This window comes from Theobroma cacao, chromosome 5, assembly GCF_000208745.1.
Source record: "Theobroma cacao cultivar B97-61/B2 chromosome 5, Criollo_cocoa_genome_V2, whole genome shotgun sequence".
Classification (NCBI taxonomy): Eukaryota; Viridiplantae; Streptophyta; class Magnoliopsida; order Malvales; family Malvaceae; genus Theobroma; species Theobroma cacao.
This window is the reverse complement of record NC_030854.1, coordinates 940,482-964,069: the sequence shown is the minus strand read 5'-3', so window position 1 is coordinate 964,069 and position 23,588 is coordinate 940,482. Positions and strand designations below refer to the sequence as shown.

Here is a 23,588-nt window from a genome sequence, read left to right as displayed (position 1 = left end):
CCATAAATAAGACTTCATCAAATTCCTCAACTTGCTCAATTACTGTAGCCTTCTCATTAGACTTGGAACCTTTGGTTTTACACACCTTTCCAACATGACCTAGTTGGTTACAAGCTTTACATTTTACATGGGGTTTGTACCAACAAAATTTTGCAAAATATGTGGTTTTCTTGCAATGAGGGTAGGGCTGATACTTCTACTTCAATTTACCAAAATTTCCATTTGCTGTTTTCTTATCCTTCTCCTTCTTTTCACCTTCATTCTTCGTTGTGCTATTACCACTAACTTTAAGATTCCTAGTTTGAGCAACCAAAGCACTATCCACCACACTTTTTTGCCTAAATGCTCTTCCCTGTTTAGCTGTCCAATATCCTTGGAATTCTTTAATGAAGAAACCTGGGACTCATATTTCTCTGAAAGGCTCACTAGCATCTTATGCACTAACCTTTTCTTTGTCATGACCTTTCCTAACAATCTCAATTGATTCACTAAGGCCATCATATTTCCAAAAAATTCCTTAATGGTTTCATCATGTTCCATCCTTAACATCTTAAACTGTCTAAACAAATTCAAAGACTGAATCTATCTAGTCCTATCACTACCAAAAAATTCATCTTTCAAGTGATCTCATACCTCTTTAGGACTATTTAGATGCATAATCTTAAAGAAAATTTCATCATAAACAATAGACTACAAACAGGACAGAGCCTTATACCTTTTTGCTTTGTCCTCTTCAAACTATCGAATCTGAGTAAAAGTGGGGTTAGCATGTCGTTGAACAGGGTCCTCTCTAGTCTCCACTACCTCTTAGATATAGTATGCTTTGAGGTAAGATTTCATTTTCAAGGACCAAGTGGCATAGTTTTCACTAGTAAAGACTAGTGGAGCTGATGTGTTGAACTCGACTATAGCTATGAAAAAAAAAACCTACGCAAAAGAATGAACAAGAAGCTAAATGAAGATGATAACATGAAAAATAGACCCTTAAGACCTGTTGTGAGGCTCTGATACCATGTTGGAAACTTAAACATTTTTGAAAGAAAAATGAAGATAAGCAAAGGTTCCAATGAATAAAGAACAGAAGAAAAAATATCTGGAAGAGAAAAGCTCATTTTTCATTAAGTAACAGAGCAATATATACAATGGAGGATAACCAAATTTACCAGCACCAGTTGAACACACCCACTTGAGCTGATATCCTATATTCTAGAAGCATAGGGATCTGTGATAGATACCCTGCCACATAACAGACAATAGACACCAAGCATAACAACATATTTTGAAGGAGGAACGGAAAGTAAAATCCCTAACAATTGGAAAAACAATAAATTTCAATAGTAAAGGAAATACAACACTACGTAAATAAACTCGAGATCAAAACGATAGCAGAACAACATCAAAGGACAACATAAGTCTTAAATACAAAACGACACCTTATTGACTCTCTGCCTTGGTGCCACTTTCAGCAAGTAGCACACCATTTCTCAACAGGGTCCATGCCAAGTCCACCAGCAAAAGGATGCTCAAGCTAAATTAATTTCCACTTGTCTTCCCCTTTATCTGTTGGTTGCAGCAGGAAGCTTGAACCGATAGACTTGGGGAGCTATGTGCCGGCCTGGCAGATGAAACCATCAAACAGGAAGCAAAGAAGGCAAGAAAACCTGAACAGGGTCGGCTACAAGTTGAGCTTACACCGTCCAAAGAACCTTCCTGTTAAAACTTTGGTGAGCCAGGACAAAGTCGAGGTTGTCAATTCATGGTGAGTTACAAATTAACATTTGCTTCACGTTTAAAATGATCCTGTGGTTAATTGTTCTTTTTGGTCAAAGCAAGTAGGCCTGAGAGCATTTCCTTGGCAAAGAGTAACATGCATTCTAAGCTCTGTAGCTCATCAGCTTCGTGGATCTGTCTGGTTTATTTCGAGCTTTCCCAGAAGCAAAACGGCAATTGTAGCACATGGGGAAAACGATTTTCTTTTTTCTGTGGTCCTCAGCGGTAACATTTTTGTTTTCCTGATTCATGATTTCCATGGATGACCTCATTTTTTCTGTACTTGTCTTTGCTTTAATGATGACCCTCTTTTCCTTTTATCATAATCAGCATGTCAACATCTTTTGCAGAATCCCAAGTTTGTTTCGATTAATCTGAACAGAGAGACCAGATTGTTAGGCTTTTGACAGATACGGGTTATGGTAAAAAAAAAAAACAGGAAAAAAAATTTTCAATTATTTGGTTTTGATGGGTTAAGATGACAGCAAGAAATCATAATCATTTTGTGGAAAGAAAATAGTAGGTTTGGTATTCCACGTACCATGTGGAAAAAATGCCATCCTTGGGCAATTATGGGTTGGATTTGGACAAAATGAATGCATTGTTGAGACTAATAAAACATGTTTTCTTCTTACAACTTACAGATGATGATTTGCCAAACCAGGGTGGCTGCACAGACAACAAAGAGAAATGTCAGGATTAGCACATTAGTCCCTCCCATCTCTTTCATTGCTCTTGTCAATTATTCAAACAATTTAGATGACGAAAAACAGCTAGACAAGAGAACCAAGTTTTCCCATTTATGTTCTCTTTTTAACAGTAAGATGAAATCAGAACCGCGAACGGGATCTTTTGAGTTATAAAATCAAGATTCACAAATTTATTGTTGATTACATGGCATGAATTTCAAGAAAATGGGTTAATGAATGAAAATAATGTTTGTTTTGATATCATATGGAATTTTTAAGAAAAATACTTAATTTAAAGTCAATTGACAATAAATAGAGAAATCTTTATTATATTTATATGTTTAAAATACTTTCGGTCAATAAAATATATAATTAATATACTTGTAAGAATAAACATAAGATAATATTATAGTTATAAATCCAACAAGTTGGGATCAAAGACAATCTAAATCCAGAGATATAGGCTAATTGAGGATAAACTAAGCTAAGACTATGATGAAAACTACATAGACATTAGGAATCTAAGAGATTGAGTTTGAAGCCATTAGCCAGCTTTGACGCACCAACTAGACAACTGAGGGAAGACAGCAGACATTATCATCTTTGTGAAAGTACATCCTAGTAAACTGGTTGCGATACAAAGATCTCCCCAAAAACATAAACAAAAGAATTGCTCTGAATCCTAAAGATCTGGGGCACATGGCTAGGATCTTGCAAGAAATTGCAGCAAGTCACGAGAATCAGCAGCTGTTGTAACAGGATCTGAATCTATTTTTTCGCAGGAAAAGCATGGAACTTGTTGGATTCCTAGGCATCCCAGAACTGATAGCTTCCATGATTTTCTAATCCTCCCTAGAAAAAAGCTTCCGCATTTAGTTACCTGACAATCTGGCATACAAGAAAACCAGAAAAAGAATGCAGATTCAGCAGTAGAAGCTCAAACTTCAACATTAACTTCCCAAAATAAAAGAAAAAATAAAGGAAAATGATTCCCTTTACTGTTACAAAGTTCCACCTTCCCTTGCCACGTCAAGCTCTCTCGTTCTCACACTGTTGATAAAAAATCCATAACATAAACAAATGGATATAATGAGAAGACAGACAAATAAGAAAGAAGGCCAAGAAACAACCACCACGAAACTACCAAGCTCCTTTTAAGTTCACGAACCCAATACCTTTCCTTCTTCTATATAAACCCCCTTTCCCTCTTCCTTCGTCCCTCACTCCCACACCCCTCTTGTTTCTCCAGTGAGAGCTTAAGACAAAGGAAAAAAAGATAGAAACCAAGAATACCCTTTTTCGAGAATCATCATGCCTTCTTCTTCAGCTACTCTCATTTCCAAATGCACGATTTTCCCAGACCAGAAATCCAATGTCAAAACCTTAAAGCTCTCAGTTTCGGACATCCCCATGCTCTCCTGTCAGTACATTCAGAAAGGAGTTTTGCTGACGGCTCCTCCTATCTCCTTTGACGACCTCGTGGTCTTCCTTAAACAATCTATTTCAACTACTCTCTCTCACTTCCCTCCTTTGGCCGGTCGTCTCATGACCGACCCCGACGGGCACGTGCACATCACGTGCAACGACGCCGGCATAGAGTTCCTCGTGGTGAAATCTCCTAAAGTTTCCATCCACGACATTTTGTGCCCCGGCGATGTCCCCAATTGTGTCAAGGAGTTTTTCACTTTCGATAAGACGCTTAGTTACTCCGGCCATTTCAAGCCGTTAGCTGCGGTTCAGATGACCGAGTTAGTCGACGGGGTTTTTATCGGGAGCACGGTGAACCACGCTGTGACCGATGGGACTTCGTTCTGGCACTTTTTCAACACGTTCGCTGAGATGACCAAAGGAGCTTCAAAAATATCGAAAACCCCTGATTTTAGCCGCAACACCGTGTTCAATTCTCAAGCCGTGCTTAAATTCCCTCCCGGCGGACCCACAGTTACTTTTGCCGGCAACGAGCCGTTGAGGGAAAGGATTTTCCATTTCACCAGAGAAGCCATTTTGAAACTTAAATACAGAGCTAATTACGGTCGCTTTTTAACTAAACAAACGAATTCCGAAGTTTTGGGCAAGCTCTGCAACGACAGTTGGAAATCCGTTAACGGAGAAACCAACGGTTTGTCCAACGGCAAGGTGAAAAATAGTAACGATGAGATTTCGTCTTTCCAATCTCTCTGCGCTCAGCTTTGGAGGTCGGTCACGCGTGCCAGAAAATTAGAGATCACCAAGACGACGACGTTTAGGATGGCTGTGAATTGCCGGCACAGGTTGGACCCCAAGCTCGAGCCGTACTATTTCGGGAACGCGATTCAGAGTATCCCGACTTTCGCTCCAGCCGGCGAGTTGCTGGCTAAAGACTTGGGCTGGAGCGCCGATCTGCTTCACAAAAACGTGGTGGCGCACGACGACGGTACGGTGCGGGGAGGTGTCGCCGATTGGGAGAAGCAGCCGAGGCTGTTCCCGCTAGGGAACTCCGACGGCGCATCGATCACCATGGGAAGTTCTCCTAGATTTCCAATGTACGATAATGATTTCGGGTGGGGCCGACCTTTGGCGGTGAGGAGTGGTAGGGCCAATAAGTTTGACGGGAAGATCTCAGCCTTTCCTGGGAGAGAAGGGAACGGGAGCGTTGACTTGGAGGTTGTTTTGGCGCCTGATACGATGGCGGGGATTGAGAACGACGCCGAGTTTATGCAGTACGTATCCGCGATCGTGTGAGTGACTACACTGTAGTGTCAACCTTCTGTTTAAAAAAACAATGAATTCCCAGGTGGCAATTTATGATTGGTGGTTAGTTATTAAAGGCTTGGGGGTCGGAAGAAGCGGTGAACTTTAGGCGGTTGTGATTTCATTTGTGTAAAATCAATCATAAGAACTAAAACGGTAACGTTTTAGCTACTTTTACCAAAGAGTTGGTAAGTTGGGCTTGGGCTTTGCACATTGAAGCTTTCATTTTCCACGTGACGAAATCAAGAAGGGTTTTTTTTTTTTAAAATTTATTCCCTTATATAAAGACGTGTGAATTTCCTTATCACTAATCAAGTTGCCTATTCTATAATTAAGGGGATAAAATGATAAAAGTGATTGAAAACATAAAACTTTATGTCATAAAATGTACGTAAATGTACTAAATTGACATTGACGAACTAATAAACAACACGTTGTAATGTTTTTTTCAAATACTATAATATTATTTTTTCAACTATATAATATCAATCGCAATCTTTCTGTTCGAGGGTCCACGAGGAAATAATATCGAGCTCCAAACCGCTGACCCTAAAGGCTCAAAACCAACAGAACATTCACAGTGCTGGGTCCAGTTACCATATTGTTGGGCCAAAGGGTCCAGTTACCATCTTAGTTGAAACCTTCAGTATGAGGGTAGCTAGCTAGCTAGCTTGTGTTGATCATGGGACTTGAAATTTTATACACATGATCTCAATTTAGCGCATTGATAGAGAAGATTATGCAAACTTTGAAATAGAAATGTTTGAACTAATCAATCCTTTCCACTCCTAAAGATATGTATACTTCCAATTAGTAACTGGCTTGAAGTTGAGAGTATGGTTGCAGGGAAACCAAAAGTAAAGATATTCATTCATGGGAAATTTTAGTTTGTTGATGGAAGTTCAGCTGAAAGTTTCGCACAAGAACCATAGTTTGGCGTTCATTCTGGTAAAAACTTACATTCCAACAATTTCAAGTACATGATATACAACAAAGAAACACATTGCAAAAGAATCATACATACACCATAGAAAGAGCCCGTTTGAAGGCCAGTACAGGCTCACAATCCCTATTTCGACATGCTATTTCCTTTAATTCTACCAAGCAAATCTATGTAATATATCCACACATCACCTATAGTTGACTTCTTGTGACGGGAAAAGGCGTCTTGCCAGCCATTGCAGAGGTCTCAGTAGCTGTGCTCTCTTCTTCCGCCAGAACCAAATGGCAGCATTGTATTGTTCATTGCGTATCTTCTTAGTGGCTGCTTTCCAATCATACTTCTCCATTTCTTCACGTGCAGCTTTGCCAATGGTTTCTCTCAATTCCTTATTTCGTAACAGAGGCTCCAATTTGCTCAAGCAGTCGTCAACATCTCCAGGATTAAAGAGAAAGCCAGTTTTGCCCTCCTGCTCTGCCGGAATTATGTCTGGGATCCCCCCGGCACGAGCTCCCACAACAGGGACTCCTGAAGACATGGCCTCCAAAACAACAAGTCCAAGTGTCTCAGATTCCGAAGGCATCACAAACACATCACCACTTGCATATGCTTGAGAGAGCTCTTCACCTTGTAACATCCCAGTAAACACTGCAGGCATGCCAGTAAACATTTTCTCTAGCTCTTCCCTGCAAAGAAGAGACCATATTATTTTTAACAGAGGAGCACAAGGTTTCTGCTTAATCTTACATTTCCTGACCCAACTTCTCTCATTTTCTACATGAGACTTTTATTAAGGTAACAATTCAGGTTAACAATCACTTAGCAGATATAGTATCCCTGAAATTGGTGAGATCAGATTAAAGTATTCACCAATCCAATTAGGGCAGTCTAGTACGGGTGAGAGTATGATATTAGATCTATCCATCTAATACAAGATATATATATTCTTTTAGAGTACGGTAAATTCATGGCATCAAGTGGAGTACCTGTATGGTCCATCCCCAATAAAAGCAATTCTTGCATCCGGAAGTCTGTCCATAACGCTGTAAAATACCATAATCCCAATGTCAAAAATTTGCAAAATTCATAAATTGAAAGGAGTAAATGATTGCAATGAAAATTTGAGATAACTCCATTAGTTTTTCCTTTTCAGCTATGACATTGAATTATGTTTTAACTAATTATGAAAGTAAATTCCTATAAAGGAAGATATTAGTACCCATTTTTCATGCAATTGAAATGGTACCTTTTGAGGAAATCCAAACTCTTCTCAACTCCAAGACGCCCAACATGAATTACCAATGGTCTATCTGGTTCACCATTGCTGTATAAGCAAAAATATACAGCGTTAAAGAGAAAAATTGTTAAACTGTAATTGAGGAGTGAGGAACAGAATAACGGATAAGTGGAGCACCTCAATCTTAACCGCATTTCATGAGAGCGATATTGAGGGTGGAAGTTTTCAGAATCCACACCCTTATTCCAAAGACGGATCTTGTTAGCTGAAAGTATTGATAAAGGAAAAGCAGGTCAGTTTAGTGCTTAGCTATCTAGTTATCATCAACAGGCCAGCGTCTGTAAAAGGAAAATAAGAAAATATTTAAAGCACAAAATGCGTTTATTACACTGTAGGTAAGCTATGGAGAGAGGAAATAGATTAATGCACAAACACATGGTTAAGCTTTGTATCATAACAACCAAGTTTAATTGTATAAGGCTATTTTGATAATGTAAAGGACGTTTCTGCTTACCTGCAGTTACCCTAGCCGCTTGGAGATCCCTCCCAATTGCAGCTGAAGGAACCAGTGTAAGATCAGCTGCTCTGTGAAGAAATTCTGATATGAAAAAGCAAAAAGGCTGTCAATTGCTCAGACTTTGGCAGGAATATTGGCTTAAAAGGGGGGGAAAGAAAGATCTTACATACTTAAAATTAACCACATAGGTTTCACCAGCCAACTAAATGTGTATCTTGGGATATACCTGTAGAATAAAAGAAAAGTTAGATTTGGGGTCTATACAACAGTTCATTTAGTTTTGAACCTAGAATGATAAACCTTCCAAAAGGCAGCAAAGAAGAATCAAACTCACACTGGAACATGGGTGTGGTAAGACATGACTATGGGTACACATAGTAGTTTTGCAATAAAGAGAGCACCAAAAACCTGCAATGTAGTCCACAAAAATCAGGAGTGTGTCTCCTACCACTACTCATTACCTTTTCACTCTCAAAAGGAAATCATAATAATATATCAAGAACTCAAATAGCAGCAATTAGAAGCATACCATGATCCCAGGTGAAGAGGCATGTATTATATCAGGCTTAAACCGTGCAACTTCTGATATTATTCTTGGACTGAGTGCCAAGGAAAGGGGCACTTTCTGATACCAAGGACAGGGGAAGCTGCAATAAGGAGGAAGAGAATTTCTTTAAAAAAAAAGTATAGGAAAGAAATATCCAAAGAATAAACTGATGAAATAGTAAAAACCAAGCAAAGTAGGATCAAAACTAATTTCAGAATTGAGGAAAAGTAAACTAAGATTACTTGAGGGTGATAGAAACAACTTATAATTGATATATTGTAAGAATGTTGAGCATGACGTATCTCTTCACAAAAGAAAAGTGCTGAACATCTTTCATGAAATTGGCTATCTCCATGTTTGGGGATGAAGACATGGACACTGAATCAATTGTAAGCAGATGAACACACAACTTAGATCTAACTAATAGTCATTTTAACTGCTGCATCTAGTCTATGGGGTTGATAATGTTATTTGATTTGTCCACCAACCAACTTTCTGGTGTTTATATGCCTAAGAGTGCTTTGTGAATATTAACTATTGTCGGTGTTAAAAATAAGTCACTCTCTGGCTTGTCAACATCTTAGCATGTAATCAAAGGATTAAGCAGCTAGTATTTTGTTGTTTCTGAATAAACTTCTTTTTCCGGTTCTAGATAATTAGAAAAGCATAGGCAAGAACAAAAAGGAAATGATAGCATAGTGAAAAACCATCACTTGAAATTAGTTGATTACACCAACCTTCTTGATCCAATCAACTTTGCTCCATAGAACTCCTGTGGGACGCCTTCATGTGTTGTCACAACCATTACCTATAAGGATCAATACATTACTGTTAGTTCATCATTTGCAAACATTTCTGCAGACTACAGCAAAACTATTGGTCAAAACTGCTTGGTAATTTGGCTATCAATTCACAAGTTACAAACTGAGAATGAACTTCTGGCTTTGTAACGTTTGACCGTTATTCCTCTTCACATTACTATTGCCACCTAGAAATCACTTGAATCAGATCAAAAGCTAATAAAATCGATTCCTAATAATTATAACATGGGACAGCCAGCAACCTGATCCCAACACAAATGCTCTAGCTTCTTAAATTGCAATGGCACTTAGGGTAAGCTTCCATGGCACATAATCTAAAGGCACTGCCATAAACATCATTAGCTAACAAATTAGTAAGCATAACTGCAGACATATAATGAGCATACCTCATCTCCCATTTCCCGTAAATATCTTATAAAATTCTGGAACCTGTTTTTATACCCTGACACATATCTGCAAAATGGAAAGTAATGCATTCAGTGACTGCCAAGTTTTTACATTTTAACGGAGTAGGTAACAAGTAGACCAAGATCATGTTACACCAGAGACATCAGCAAAGATCTAAACTTTCACATAATTGACAGCTGCCACATTACAAAGACAATTACCGAAAGGATAACAACCATGAAATGTACCTCTCAATTACTAAACAACATTAATTAACAACCGAAGATCAATAAAGCTTTCACTGAAGAACTTCAAATTCAACAGCAACAAGAATTCATGGAAATTAAAAATCAAAAAGAAAAGGGTATCCTTAAACAAAGTTAAACCAAGCAAAGAAAGCAAAGTGAGAGACTCACGAGAAAGGAGAAGGCTCAACAAAAAGAGCAATACGACGAGGCCCGGAATTCTTGTTCTCGGAATCAATTAAAGGAGGACTTTCCTCTCCCCCTTCCTCTTCCTCCCTCACCTCTGTAATAGTCATTTCGCTTGCTCTAACAACAACTACCCTTCTCTTTCTCTCACTCTTCCACCTCACAGGCTCAGAAAAATGACTTCTTTTAACAACCAGGCTGATGGGTATTGCTGAAAAAGAAGAAAAAGGCAAAACTTTAACAGAATTTGGAGGGTGGAAAGTAAAAGAAGAAGAAGAATAACTCGAAGGGTATGCAAAGAAGAAAGAAGGGGAGAGAGAGGGATTTATAGAGAGAGAAGTAGAGGGGGACATGGTGTTGCTGTTCTATCAATTATAGCGCGAGGGTGTTGAGTTGGGATTTTGAATAATTGAGTTAGAATTTTCTTTTTCTTTTTCCCTTTTTTGGATTGATTAATATGGTGTAGAAGACATGGTAGAGGAATCCAAAGGGCCTATGGAATAAGCAGAGAATGGATATTCTCTACAAGGGGAAGACAGAAAAGAGTATCGAAGGGAGGCTTTCTTAGTATACGCTTGATGGCAAACTGGCAAGTGTCAATTCAGGATTTGGTTGGCTCTTTTTTACCTCACACTAATCCATTCTTCAACCCATACTTAAATTGGATTAATCATCCTTAAACTCGATATAAACGATATTTTCTATTCACAATACATATGATTTGACTTAACGTTTTATATAATCATATTAACTTATCAAGTAGTATATCACATAAATTCCAAAATATCAATCAATATAACATTGATTTTGACGATGATTATCTTGAGATTATAGACTTAATTGCGTACAAATTAAAATAACTTTCATGAGTCAAGAATGTAAATATTTTCATAGACAATCAAAATAATATCATGTGACCTTTAAATTTGGCATGTGATATTTGTACGTCCATGGCTGTTAATTAATTTTATTGGGTACAATTTTTTGGAATTGCTTCTTCTTTTTCAGCATGAAGGGTCACCCACTTGCAATGGGTAGGGTCCCTACTTCTTCATTATCCTCAATGATTCATACAGCTAAATGTAGTACCACAAATTTGGCTTCTTTGGGTCATGATACTGCCAGCCTCTTTTTTCTTTTCACTAGAACCAAAAACTTTTATTGATTGTTTGGTAGAGCAAGCTTGTGGTCGGCACTCAATGTGGAAAATAATTTATAAAGTAGAGTTTCATAAAAGGATTTAAATTAAAATCAATCATTTTAAAACATAATTAACTGTCACAAACTTCATAAACGTATCACTCGAGTTTCAATAATTGTAATCTTCAAAAAAGATATTACACAATGTAATCATTTTTGGAACGAAACTTATTTACATGGGATTAATTTGAAGAAGCGAAAATACAAAATATTGTGTCAGAAAAATTGAAATCATAGATGAACTTATAATTATCAAACATTCCATAAATTTCTATGTAACTCAGCACTTGCATGAGCTTGCATGACGAATATATAGTGATACGAAGTGGATTGTCATATTTGCAAAGAAGTCATCACGTTCATCCATGAATATAAACATCTGAAACGAAGGAGATTTCATTTTAAATGGACATTGCTTGCTGATATAGAATTTCTCTTACATTTTTGCTATTTCCATTGCTTAAGTTATTTGAGTCAGCCTTCAGTTAGCAATATCATACGTCTATCAGAACTGTAACAGGATGGAGATATCCATGGCATATTCCCCATGAATATCCTTTCCTTTGCATGTCTAAGTACTCATCTGGTGGGTCACAAGCTAATATAGTTCATTGGTTCAATGATCATTAACCCTTCCTTTTATTAACTAATTGAGACACCCTGACACGTCATTATGAAATATTTTAAGCACAAGGAAATTGACAGCAATATTAGAGAAGGAAAATTGATCACTTTCTGCCATTGTTGTTCCTCTCTGATTCTTGTACATACGTGCTAAATTGTATTGGGTTTCCCGAATTATTCTGGTCAAGTTTCAATTATGATGGAGTAACTTCACAAAACTGTGAAATTCCATGAAGAAAGAAAGAAAGAAGTCGAAGAATGGAGAAAATATCTGAAAGGAAAGAGCTGAATCATCTTTTTTGTATTATTCACACTATTGAAAAATATGTACAGACTTTATTTTTATATGTAATGCCAGATCATTATTTTACAAGTCAATATTATGTACATTAAAGATGTAAAAAATTAAAATACAAATTATATATAAAATATTATATTTCTATTACCCCCTTTAAGTGATGCATGGATATCTTCTATGATCAACTTGCTTTTTAGAAATTAAGATTGAGATGGATGCAGTGCCTTTGGGAACAAATCTGTAACTTGCTCCTTAGTACCAATGTGCTGTGGATTGATGGTTCCATCTTGTACTTTGTCTTGTATAAAATGACAATCAATCTCAATATACTTAGTTCTTTCATGAAGAGTAGGATTTTTGCATATTTACATGGTTGATTGGTTATCACAGTACATAATTATTGAATCTTTGTGACTGATGCCAAAATCATGCAATGGATAGATAACCCTTAATACCTCACAACAGGCTAAAGCCATTGCACGGTATTCTGCTTTTGTGGAGCTACAAGCTACAATGGACTACTTCTTGGACTTTCAGCTTATTAGAGAATCTCCAAGAAATATTCCAAAGCCAGATATGGATATTCTAGTGTCTTTACGTCCAATCCAATCACTCTATCCGTAGACTTGAAGCTGTAGATTAGAGTTTGCTAGGCCTACCTGTACCTCAACAAGATCAGTCATTTTCAAAGTACTTGTGTCCTGAATTACACTATCATTAACGGTAAATGTCAAATAATGTGTTTTGGACTTTGTAAAACCACTCACTGAAATTAAATAGAATCTAAATTTAGGCGCACACAACACATTATGCAGAATGATAAATAGTGATATCTTAACAGTTCCTATATGAGTCACTGTGGCTTTAGTATCATTTGGCATTTCAACATATATGTTTTGAATAGGTCTGGATGATATGAATGACATTAAAGAACATGTTTTATGATCTGTTGCACCCGAATCAACAATCCAGGTATGATGATTAAAATTTACAATAAACTTAGCGGAAGGTAAATGTTGAATGGATGAAAAGTTTGAGACTAGAATCATACCTGCCATTGCAGAGTTCACGATGAAAAGAGAATGCTGAGGAAAATTTATCCCAAAGTTGGTGTTTGAGGGTGAATTATCAACCAAATATGTTCCCTGATCACTGAGTAATACTATGAGCCTCTAAATTTGATTATTGGTAAGGGAAATATTAGACAAGAAGTCTATAATATCCTCACCCTGATCTGTCTCCATACTCAACATAGAGTTATTAATAGGAGAAGTAGCTCGAGGAGTTTTAGGATTTCCCTTACCTTTTGTAAACTTAAAATCAGGGAGAAAATCTACCACCTTATAACATTTTTCCTTTGTGTGCCCAGATTTACCACAAGGACTACAAATGACATTAGGTTTTTCCTTTATTCTTCCATCAATAATGGTGGTCATAGTAGAAGCTTCATGAAACACTTGATTGACAGATATATAGATTGTTGATTTTCCTCCTTTATAACAAGGTTATAAGCCTCGTCTAAAGTGGGGGAGGGTTTCATTAATAATAACTGAGATCTCAGAACAGCAAAGGATTCATTAAGACCATTGAGAAATTTCAACACCATATCTTTCTCATACTGATCGATATATTATTAAAAACACTTATGGTTACAAAAACCACAATCACAACTAGACAGAGGTCTAAAAATTCTTAGTTTTTCCCATATTGCGTTTTAGCTCAGTAAAATAAGCATCAATATCTCTCATACCTTGATTCAGATTGGATAGAGTAAATTGAAGATGATAGATTCAAGCATCATCGGGCTGAGAGAATCTATTTTTAAGAGTTTCTCAGATCTAGCGTGCTGAGTGCATGTAGAAAATATTAGAAGCGATCGGTGGAGAAATCGATTCGATTAGTGATGCAATGATCAAATTGTTGCAATGTAGCCAATAAACATAAATCTCATCAGTATTTTTAGGCTTTTTAATTGTTTTATCTACAAACCCAGCCTTATTCCGAATGGAGAGGGCTAACATAAACTGACAACTCCAAGAGACATAGTTAGTGGAGGTAAGTTTGGGATTGATCACCACTAACCCATGGTGATCTGAATAATGCAGAAAGGAAGGAGACTGAGGGTCCTCAGAAGGGGGAAGAAGAGTTCTCAAACTTGTAGTTTCAGCCATGGAAGAATAGAGGAAGAATTAGAAAAACAAAGATATTAAGTGCTTGTTTGGTTTGACTTTTTTTCAGCTTATCTATCCTTTAAAAGTAAAAGTCAGGCCAAACATAAATTTTGATAAGCTCTTAAAAGAAAGTAGCTTTTTTTTTAAAGAATAAAATTTAAAAAAAAAGAGTTTCAGGAAAAACTCCTATGAAGAGCTTTTTCTTTTCTTCTTTTAAAAATACAAGAGAATTTTTATTTTTATTTCAAAAATATCCTCATCTGTTAAAAATAATTACAATATTACTCTATTAAAAAAATAAATACCTTTTATGATAATTTTAATAAAAATTATAACTTATAAAAAAAACTTATAAAAAAATTATCAAATAATTTTAACTTAATTTTAAAAGCTATTATTTTTCATTAAAGCTTCATAATAGTTTTTAAGTTAAAAAAAGTCAGGTCAAACAGGTTTTAAGAGAAAAATAAAAAGAAGACTAAGAAATCAGTGAAGAAAAGTTTGATGATTTGAAAAGGGATGACAAAAAATACTGGTAGAAAAATTAAAAAACTCCATGGATCAAGCAAGGGTCTACTACCATGTGAAATTTGATGAAAAAAGAAAAAAGTTGAAAAATGGAGGATATATATAGAAAGGAAGAGCTGAATCATCTTTTTTTTTTTTTTGTATTATTCACACTATTGAAAAGTATGTACATATATTGTTTTTATATGTAGTGCCAGGTTATTACTTTATAAGTCAATAAATCGTACATTAAAGATATAAAAAATTAAAATACAAACTATATATAAAATACTATATCTCTATTAAAAACCAACGCTTGGTTTGAAGTCTTTTAAGTCATTTATTCAACAGAAAAATATGAGAAAGTGGGGTATATATATATATATATATACTGGGAATATCATCAGCAACTTGATGTCTGAGTATCGACAGATTGGATCTGGTACATTAAATAAGAACAAGAAGTTTTGAGCCAGACAATGGTTCAGCAATACGACCCAATCTTTAGAGGTTGACCACATGGTGGGACACTGAAGCCTGACTCCTTTGGATCCATTTGATGCTTGGATTGACAAACCTTAGGCCTTGGGTAATTAGAATTCAGCTCATCTTCTCTGGTCCAAAATTAAAGTTATAGTTCGAGGTGACACATGAACAGATTCGAGTTTACGTTAATTGAAGTTTGAATGGTTCTGGATTCGAATTAATTTCAATTTATTTAGATTTTATCTTTGAGATCGAACTATTTCAGTTGGTTTTGCCACCTCTGGCTATGGCCTACAGCCTAGAGGCTTATCCAGGACAGAAGGGGAGCTGGGAGCCTACACTGGTCACGGTCACGGACTCACAGCCTCAATGGTGGCAGACCAAAATTTATGATGGGAAACAGGAAAAGTCAACTAGCTGAATTGGTTCCACATCCGGTGAAGACAATCAAAGGAGGCATTTATGAATCAGTATCCTTCTTTTGTCTCCTACGGGATATGAACTTATGGTTCAGGTCACGTTCAAAGCCCAAGTTTCGGTCCAAACAAACCAAGGCACAAGCCACAAATATTTTCTGCATGGAGCTGCATTCCAACGTCTTGATTTGAACTGAAATTATTGCTTTGAAAATGTCGTTCAGGGTGTTAAATTCATGCTTATCTCACGTAGAGAATTCAATCCAGGACTTAAAATTCTACAAAACTGATGATGGACCACAGGAGGAAAAAAAAAATTGACAATCTTCTAGGCTTAGCCCCCCACTTCTTTGACCTTAACTTTTTTTAAATGATTTTTTGATAAAATGGTATTAGCACAAATTTGATTTAACCTAATTTACGTTGAAAACTTTTGAAAAATGAAGCAAGCAAGATGATCGACAACAATAAAAATATCGTTAGATAGGGAAGTAAGCAAGATGACGGTGAAAATATCATCAGATTGAGTAACGAAGAATATCACGTCAAACATTTAAAAAATAAAATAAAATATTTTAATCTCATGTTGAGTAAGTAAGAATCTTTAAAAGCTTATAAATATAAACTTGTATGAGGAGAACATAATAATTTCATGATAGAGATTAGAGTGTTAGATTAGGTAAGATAGTGACTCAACCAAATTTTCCAGTCCAAATTTTGTGAGCCAGAAATTAATCTAGTGGAAAAACAGCATCCGAATTCTAAACTGTACTGTATTTTGAATGAAAGGCTAGCTCTATAACAAGGCAAAATAAGTCATCTCTGAATGGCTGAGTCTCGCTTTTGCTTGCTTTCAGCATTCAAAAGCTTTTTTAACATGACTTTCTTGATTACTTGACCAGGAATGCACTCCAATAGAGATGCAAAACTGGGGCCTTGCAGCTCTCAGTCAAAAGAACATCCCAGGGCAGGCAGGCAGGCAGATGATTCAACAGCAATTTTCCTCCTGTCAAAGTGGTAAAGAAAGGGGAAAACCAAAAATACAAAAGGATGGTTTCCCTCATATTCACGCCAAAGCCCACACCTCCCTTATTCAAATAGATTCCCTCTCTCTCTCTCTCTCTCTCTCTTTACCTGGAATATGTTCAAATGAATGGGCCATCACCACACAATTCTATTGCCAGGAACAGAACCAAGAGATGGCCAACAAAAGAGAAAAAAAGTAGGGCCTAACAGGCACCTCAAAAGCAACGCTGATAAGAAGAGTATCAAGTGCTTGTCTCTTTGTGTTCCCTTTGCTTGCTGCTGCTCACTCTTCCCCTTTATTTTTGACCAACCCTTGCAAAATCCCTCCTTTTCATTTTTTCCTCCTCATTGCTTTCCTTTTTCCTAGGTTCAAATTCTCGTTTGCACCTAACGTTCTTATTGTTATTTTCTTTAACTAGTATTTGTACTAAACCCCACATTAAATAAGTAGACCCACTCTTGCCTATGTTGCTTGATTTCAGGTTTAATTACTCTAATACAATTAGTAATTTTTTTAAACCAAAAAAAATATTATCGTTCTTCTATTCCCTTTTGATGTCTTACTATTAAAAATTTTGAATCTTAAATTCGAAACTTTAAACCCTGACAACAAAACCAAATAACTCAATAACAATAGTAACGTAAATAAAAGAAATTTACTGGACACGTGATGAACGATTTGGTCAATTTTGAAATACAAGTCCAGTGATTAGTGAAAATAAACAGCAATTATACATTGAAATACGCCAACTGCATGGCTCATGCACGTGTATATATATATATGTGTGTGAAAATTGAAAATGAATCTGTGGAAAAGGTGCATTGGTGAGCAAAAACGTTTTGAGGATTAGGGTCAGGAGTCAACATCTTTGAACAAATTAAGAATATGCTCAACTCAGAAAATTAATTCTCCAGCCAGATTTACTCATTTCGATGAGAGAAATCCTATCCTCTCGCCCTTGTTTCAGTATCGTCTTTTTCCTTTTCAGGTTTCACTTTAGTCACAATAATTCATCAATAAATACCCCCTAAAACCTTACCAACTGCCCCCTTCTTCCTTGTTCACATACCAAACCTCTCCTTTTCTCTCTTTCTGATTTATTTCTCTTGTCCGTCGGGAAGTAGTCTCCTTATCCCAAGTCTAGGAATGTCGAGAAGAACAAGCAAGCGAGTGAGTTTCAGTCCGGACGTCAATGAAAGGCCGACGATCTTACTGAAACATGGGGGCAGTACTGGCAGAACAAGAGGTAACAGAAGGAGGGTCGTTGCTGGGATTTTTACGTTTAGGCTTGTGAGAAGCTCAAGGTTTTCACCAGCAAGATTGTTGAGGCGTCTCGGAGCTAAGGTTGCAAGAGCTTTACGTTTTGTATCCATGAGAAGGAACTCTAATTCCCATAAGGTTTCTTCTTCTTCTTCCAACCTGGCCAGGTCACGATCCCTAGCTGAATCTATTGACTCTCATCGTGCTGAAGCTATAGAAGATTGCATCGAGTTCTTGAATTCTTCCTCGTCTTTGTCAAGATCAAACTCGGTTTCTACATGTTCTTGCTAGAGAACTGCAGTTACTTGGGGAAAAGAAAAATTATGTAAATGAAAGGGAAAAAAAAAGGGATTCTATATAATTCATTGATCATTTAATTTCCAGTGTTAGATGTAGAAAATACACTAGAAAGCAATTGAATCTTCATCCTGGTTTTGTATTTATGACTGCTTGATTGATCAGTTTAATTTAAATCTCAATCATGGAGAATTACATTACATTAACTTCTGAAAGAAATTAAAGATCCAACAGACCAACTTTATGCAATATAATTCTATGCCATGCCCTGGTCTCAAATTCACTAGACAAGTAGGAGGTGATTGATGGGGAAATCTATGGCTGGGCCACCGTGAAGGGCTGAGCCTGAACAAATATTCAAAGGAAAAGTCACTGTCAGGACCACAGCTGAGAGGTATCCCACTTGGTTTCACATTTATTTTAGTTTCTTTGAATCTGAATGATACAAGTTCCCCAGACCAATCAGCTGCAGATTACGGTTCTTATCATTAACACAAGATTTATGTATCTGGTTCTTAAATAGTCCTAAATGCTAGCAGAGTATCGTAAAATGAAGAATTCTTACAGAATTTGAATAGGAATCTTAACTTTGAATCATAATTTTACTTTTACAAACTACAATGATCATTGTTTGGAACAAGTTGCCACGGAAGGATTAGAATGGCTGATAGTTTGAGGGACAGACAGGCCATTATTAGATAGAGAGCACTCCACTTTCTTTTCTTGGAAAAAATAAAGAGAGAGAACATAATATGTAGAACAAGAACAGTAATCATTTGTCCCTCCTCCATTAATAACTTGATACTACAATGATTTATCCATTTCTTAATATATGTCCATCTAGTTAATGCTAGTTACAGTTTGATCAAGAATCCAAAGAAAGCTTTTCAAGGTCTCGGATACCTAGACTGGAAGCTTTCTTCATTTCAAGAGCTCTCTTATAGGGAGGGGCAATAGGTGGCTGGATGGGATCCAAGCTCTGGTAAGTTCCGTCAGCAACTTTCGGTAGTCGTACCCACTTAGGTCCCCCGCAAGCTAAAAATGGGATACAAACCTTATTCGGCTTTGATCAAGAATCCAAAGAAAGCTTTTCAAGGTCTCGGATACCTTGACTGGAAGCTTTCTTCATTTCAAGAGCTCTCTTATAGGGAGGGGCAATAGGTGGCTGGACGGGATCCAAGCTCTGGTAAGTTCCATCAGCAACTTTCGGTAGTGGGTATGAACGGTCAGAGTCATACCCACTTAGGTCCCCACAAGCTAAAAATGGGATATAAACCTTATTTGGCCCTTCTAACCATCCGCTACTGCAATCTGCCATATGAATAAGTGAAACAAAAATATGAATCTTTTATTAAAGAAAAGAGCTATCCAAAGTATCACAAAATTTAAACAACTATGAATTTCAAACAAGTGGGAAAGAGGACTCTTTTCCAACAATGATGTCCTAGCAGATAATATGTCAGCATAAAATGCAAATTTGAGTCAAATGCTTTTTCTTGTGCAAAAATAAATAAATAACAAAATCCTTTTAGATATCACTTACCTAGATCATCTACACCTGAGGGACTGCCCACCTTCTCCAGGAGGCGATGTAAGTCTTTTGGATTAAATCCTTCAGGAGGGGAATAATTCTCACAAACTGCAAATGCCTCTGCATAACAAATAAGACTAAGTGTCAGCTGCACACTATGACAAACACAATGAAACCACTTTCTACTTATTGTCAATTTGTTTAGATTTTGCTGTGAAGTGGTGAATCCAAAGAGCGGGAAATAAAAGAGGGTAAGAACTGGGCATAACATATAATCTATAAATTCTCCCGTTTATGTAAGTCAACATAGATCATTCCACGGGTTTCTATTGCAATGAAAGAGAAATGTCTCAGGTTAACTGAAAGGAGAAAAAATTATGTTGCTATTACAAACAACTTTAACAAAGTAGGGAAAAGAAACAGTGGGTGGACTCTAAGGAAAATATGACCCAAAAGTATACATATATTCTAAGGAAACAAAGAGGATAAACCAAGTGAGCAGCCAAGGACAAGTCCACATGTGTTTATACATGTTACTCTTACCTATGCTGGAGTTTCTGCTGCTTTTTGGTTTTGCAAAAGTCACTACAGGGAAAAATAATTTCAGCTGCAAGAAAGAAGCAAAGTTGAAATGAATGTATAATGAAAGAAAATTTATCCATTTAAGGAATTGATTGTTGCAAATAAGCTGTATAATTATAACTCACAAGCTTATGTACTAAGTTGAGAGTTTTTAGAATTCAATTTACCTGGCAATACAGAAGACTAGTATCTTTTCCACGAAATATTTTTGCAATAAATTTTCCACCTTGTTTAAGTACATGAGTAACAATTGTTAAACCCTGCATGAATATGCAAAATCATAAATTGGCAAATTTGGGGAAAAGAAAGAAAGTATAAGATATAAAACACAGAAGAAGTATGAAATTTAAGCTCTATCAATGGCAGGATCTTGGTAGGAAGAACTATATCATGAGGCGTTATGACATCCATGCCGATCACACAATCCAAAAATAATTCACAATTCTGAGTTTCTAGTTAGAGACACAGGCTAATATTAGAGAAATCGGAACACTTACAGCAAGTATGAGTTGGGACTGAACAAATTCATCCATGTCATGAAGACCAGTAACTGCAAGCCCAGAGGAAATAAAGCAATTTTAAAAAGCTTAAGGGTCAAAAATGAAACAACTACAATCCTATAGACATAGGCTGAGAAGTTAAAAACCAGAACTTTTGTTTTACCATCAGGAGCACCATCACACACAACAAGATCAGCCTTGCAGCCATCAAAATGTCTAATTACCTGAAAAAGACACAAATGACTAACACATGATGGAATATATACACATTCAACAAACAACACAAGGTCAAGCAACTTAAACCTTGAGTAGCATGAAACAGACTCCAAACAAGGCAATCATAAATGTGCACCATCCATATTTTCCAGCCCCACCATGGTGATAATGCACCATCCATATTTTCCAACCCCACCATGGTGATAATGCACAAGCACTGTGAGTATTGAGTCATCATAGATTATAAAAGTGGATCAAAGTTGACATTTGCCATGTAATTGTCATCAAATATCAGACTTATATTAGTAAGCCAATGATTCAGATGCAACATCAAAACAAGATGCAAAATAGCTCTCAACTAATATAAAGAAACCCTTGCCCGTAATACTTGGTTCTCTGTCCCAAGGTGCTTTTCCTAACATGCTACCATCCAAAAAAGATATGAGAATGGCAAATTTCTTCATATAACAAATTGAAAGACACATGGCAAAGATTTCAAGGAAAGAAAAAAAAAGAAAGTATCCTCACCACTTCAGCAGTTCGAGCATTAGTTATATCACCCTGAACTTGAATTACACCTTCAATTGGAGCCATTGGCTGCAAATCAATGGCTACAATAAGAGGGAGATCATCATCCCTGCAAGTTATAACAAAGTTTTCTATGATCACAGTAGAAGGTAGTATGCATAAAGATCACCATCTCATGTACGAAAACTATTAAAAACAACCATAAAAACCAAAAACGAAAAAATGGTAGCAGAAAATTAAACATCTGAAGAAGAAGCAATGAGCAGGCAAGACCAAACTACAAAGTATATACATTGGCATGCGCCCTTAGGCAAAGAAATAAACTTCGACCACATGAATCAGCATGTGACATTTTCTTTTATAATCCTATACTCTTTGAATCAGAAAAAAAGGAACTTACTTTGAGTCAGGGGACTGCTTCGCAGGGAGATATAATTTCCGACTCAAGACCTGTCGCAATATTAGCAAGCTAGATTAATAAGGCAAAACTATTTAAGGTGGAAAATTAGGGTATCAGCTATATCACTGAATGAGTAACAAACCTGACTCCAGCTACCGGGGGCAGCACACAAATCCACCACGCGCTTTACTCCTATATATCAATCAAACCATAACCAACCCAAATTGAATACAATCATTTTAAGGCATTTAGAATATAATTTTTCAAGAATTTGACCTTCAAAAATGTTGAATTCTTCGTCTATCTGAAGAAGCTTGAAGGCACTTCGAGCACGCCAGCCTTCTTCTTTTGCTTTCCGATAGTAAATATCCTGCAAATCAAGCAGCTTACCTTTTGTTGCAAAATCATCCAATATCCCAATAAAGAACTTTTTCACTTAAAAAAAAAAAACTCACCCTTTTATCCCTGGAAGCTTTGCCCATAGCTTCAATAGTTAGCTGAAGAATATTCCTGAAACAACGGGGAGTTGCTAAATTCTAAAACCCTCCGGTAGAGGGGGACTCCGGGCTACATAGTAATTAAACATATAATATAGGGGTATCTTAGGGAATACATTATTTGAATATTGGGGGCCCGTTATTACATTTCCGCGCTATTCTTTTGGGTTGGGCTAGAAACCGGTCTGGAATAGGGAATGGGCTTGTTTGGACAACCAGGAAGTAAATGTACTAAGTTAAAGTAAAAATTACATATCGCAAAAATGACGAAAATATAAATTTATATTTAATGCGTTGATAATAAAATCAAATTAAGTTAAAATATGAATTTATATTTACATATCTTTGATTATTTTTGTTTCATTTTCTGTTCCAGTTAGGACACTTTAATGGTACGTTTGGTTAGCGGAATAGACAAGAATGAAATAGAATAGTTATTATGTGGGAATAGAATGAGGTGAAATAGAATAAAAATATTATTACGTTATTTGGTATGACAAAGGGAATAAAACAGAAATAATTATTATGATTTATTGTAGTGTTTGGTTGGTAAAAATAATTTTGGAATAAGAAAGGAATAGAAAATAAAAAAGACAAAAACACCCTTTATTATTTATGTGACATTTTATTTTTATTAGATTTTTTAAATATTAATAATCTAGAATTTTTTAAAATATTAATAATTAATCATTTAAATATTAACATTTATTTAATTTAATATTATTATATTAATTTTATTTTTTTTTATTTTTAAAATATTAATAATTGATAATTCATATTATATTTATTTATATTTTAAAATATAAATATTTTTATTTTTATTTAAATATTATGATGATCAATTATTTTATTTTATTTTATTTTTGAAAATTAATAATTGATTATTTATTTAAAACATTAATAATAGATAATTTAAATATTAATATTTATTAATTTAAATTTTATTATGATTAATTTTTTATTTTATTTAAATATTTAT

General features: G+C 35.9%; 4 protein-coding genes and 1 long non-coding RNA gene across 6 annotated transcripts; 2 read left to right on the top strand and 3 right to left on the bottom strand.

Moving 5' to 3' along the window:
- On the bottom strand, window positions 1,095-2,644 carry LOC18597588. The gene is made up of 2 exons (XR_001927779.1): window positions 2,312-2,644; window positions 1,095-2,144 (listed from the first exon to the last, which is right to left on the bottom strand). It is a non-coding gene; the product is annotated as an uncharacterized LOC18597588 (long non-coding RNA).
- On the top strand, window positions 2,910-5,496 carry LOC18597587 (BAHD acyltransferase DCR). Its single transcript, XM_007026713.2, has one exon. It carries the CDS (start codon window positions 3,771-3,773, stop codon window positions 5,178-5,180), a length of 1,410 nt encoding a protein of 469 aa, XP_007026775.2. The 5' UTR covers window positions 2,910-3,770; the 3' UTR covers window positions 5,181-5,496.
- On the bottom strand, window positions 6,060-10,606 carry LOC18597586 (sulfoquinovosyl transferase SQD2). 2 transcript variants are annotated; one of them, XM_007026712.2, is made up of 11 exons: window positions 10,055-10,604; window positions 9,638-9,704; window positions 9,168-9,238; window positions 8,413-8,530; window positions 8,218-8,291; window positions 8,054-8,109; window positions 7,881-7,964; window positions 7,544-7,631; window positions 7,376-7,453; window positions 7,116-7,172; window positions 6,060-6,815 (listed from the first exon to the last, which is right to left on the bottom strand). In XM_007026712.2, the coding sequence occupies exons 1-11, from the start codon at window positions 10,420-10,422 to the stop codon at window positions 6,320-6,322; spliced, it is 1,557 nt and encodes a 518-aa protein (XP_007026774.2). In that variant the 5' UTR covers window positions 10,423-10,604; the 3' UTR covers window positions 6,060-6,319. The 2 variants fall into 2 exon arrangements, with proteins under 2 accessions (XP_007026774.2, XP_017976984.1); XM_018121495.1 differs by having other exon boundaries at window positions 7,376-7,631; window positions 10,055-10,606.
- Window positions 17,629-18,513, top strand: LOC18597585 (josephin-like protein). Its single transcript, XM_007026711.2, has one exon. It carries the CDS (start codon window positions 17,945-17,947, stop codon window positions 18,347-18,349), a length of 405 nt encoding a protein of 134 aa, XP_007026773.1. The 5' UTR covers window positions 17,629-17,944; the 3' UTR covers window positions 18,350-18,513.
- Window positions 19,055-22,673, bottom strand: LOC18597584 (putative tRNA (cytidine(32)/guanosine(34)-2'-O)-methyltransferase). The gene is made up of 11 exons (XM_018122293.1): window positions 22,568-22,673; window positions 22,389-22,482; window positions 22,255-22,304; window positions 22,113-22,162; window positions 21,713-21,821; window positions 21,132-21,192; window positions 20,966-21,018; window positions 20,636-20,728; window positions 20,430-20,493; window positions 19,899-20,006; window positions 19,055-19,666 (listed from the first exon to the last, which is right to left on the bottom strand). The coding sequence occupies exons 1-11, from the start codon at window positions 22,592-22,594 to the stop codon at window positions 19,425-19,427; spliced, it is 951 nt and encodes a 316-aa protein (XP_017977782.1). The 5' UTR covers window positions 22,595-22,673; the 3' UTR covers window positions 19,055-19,424.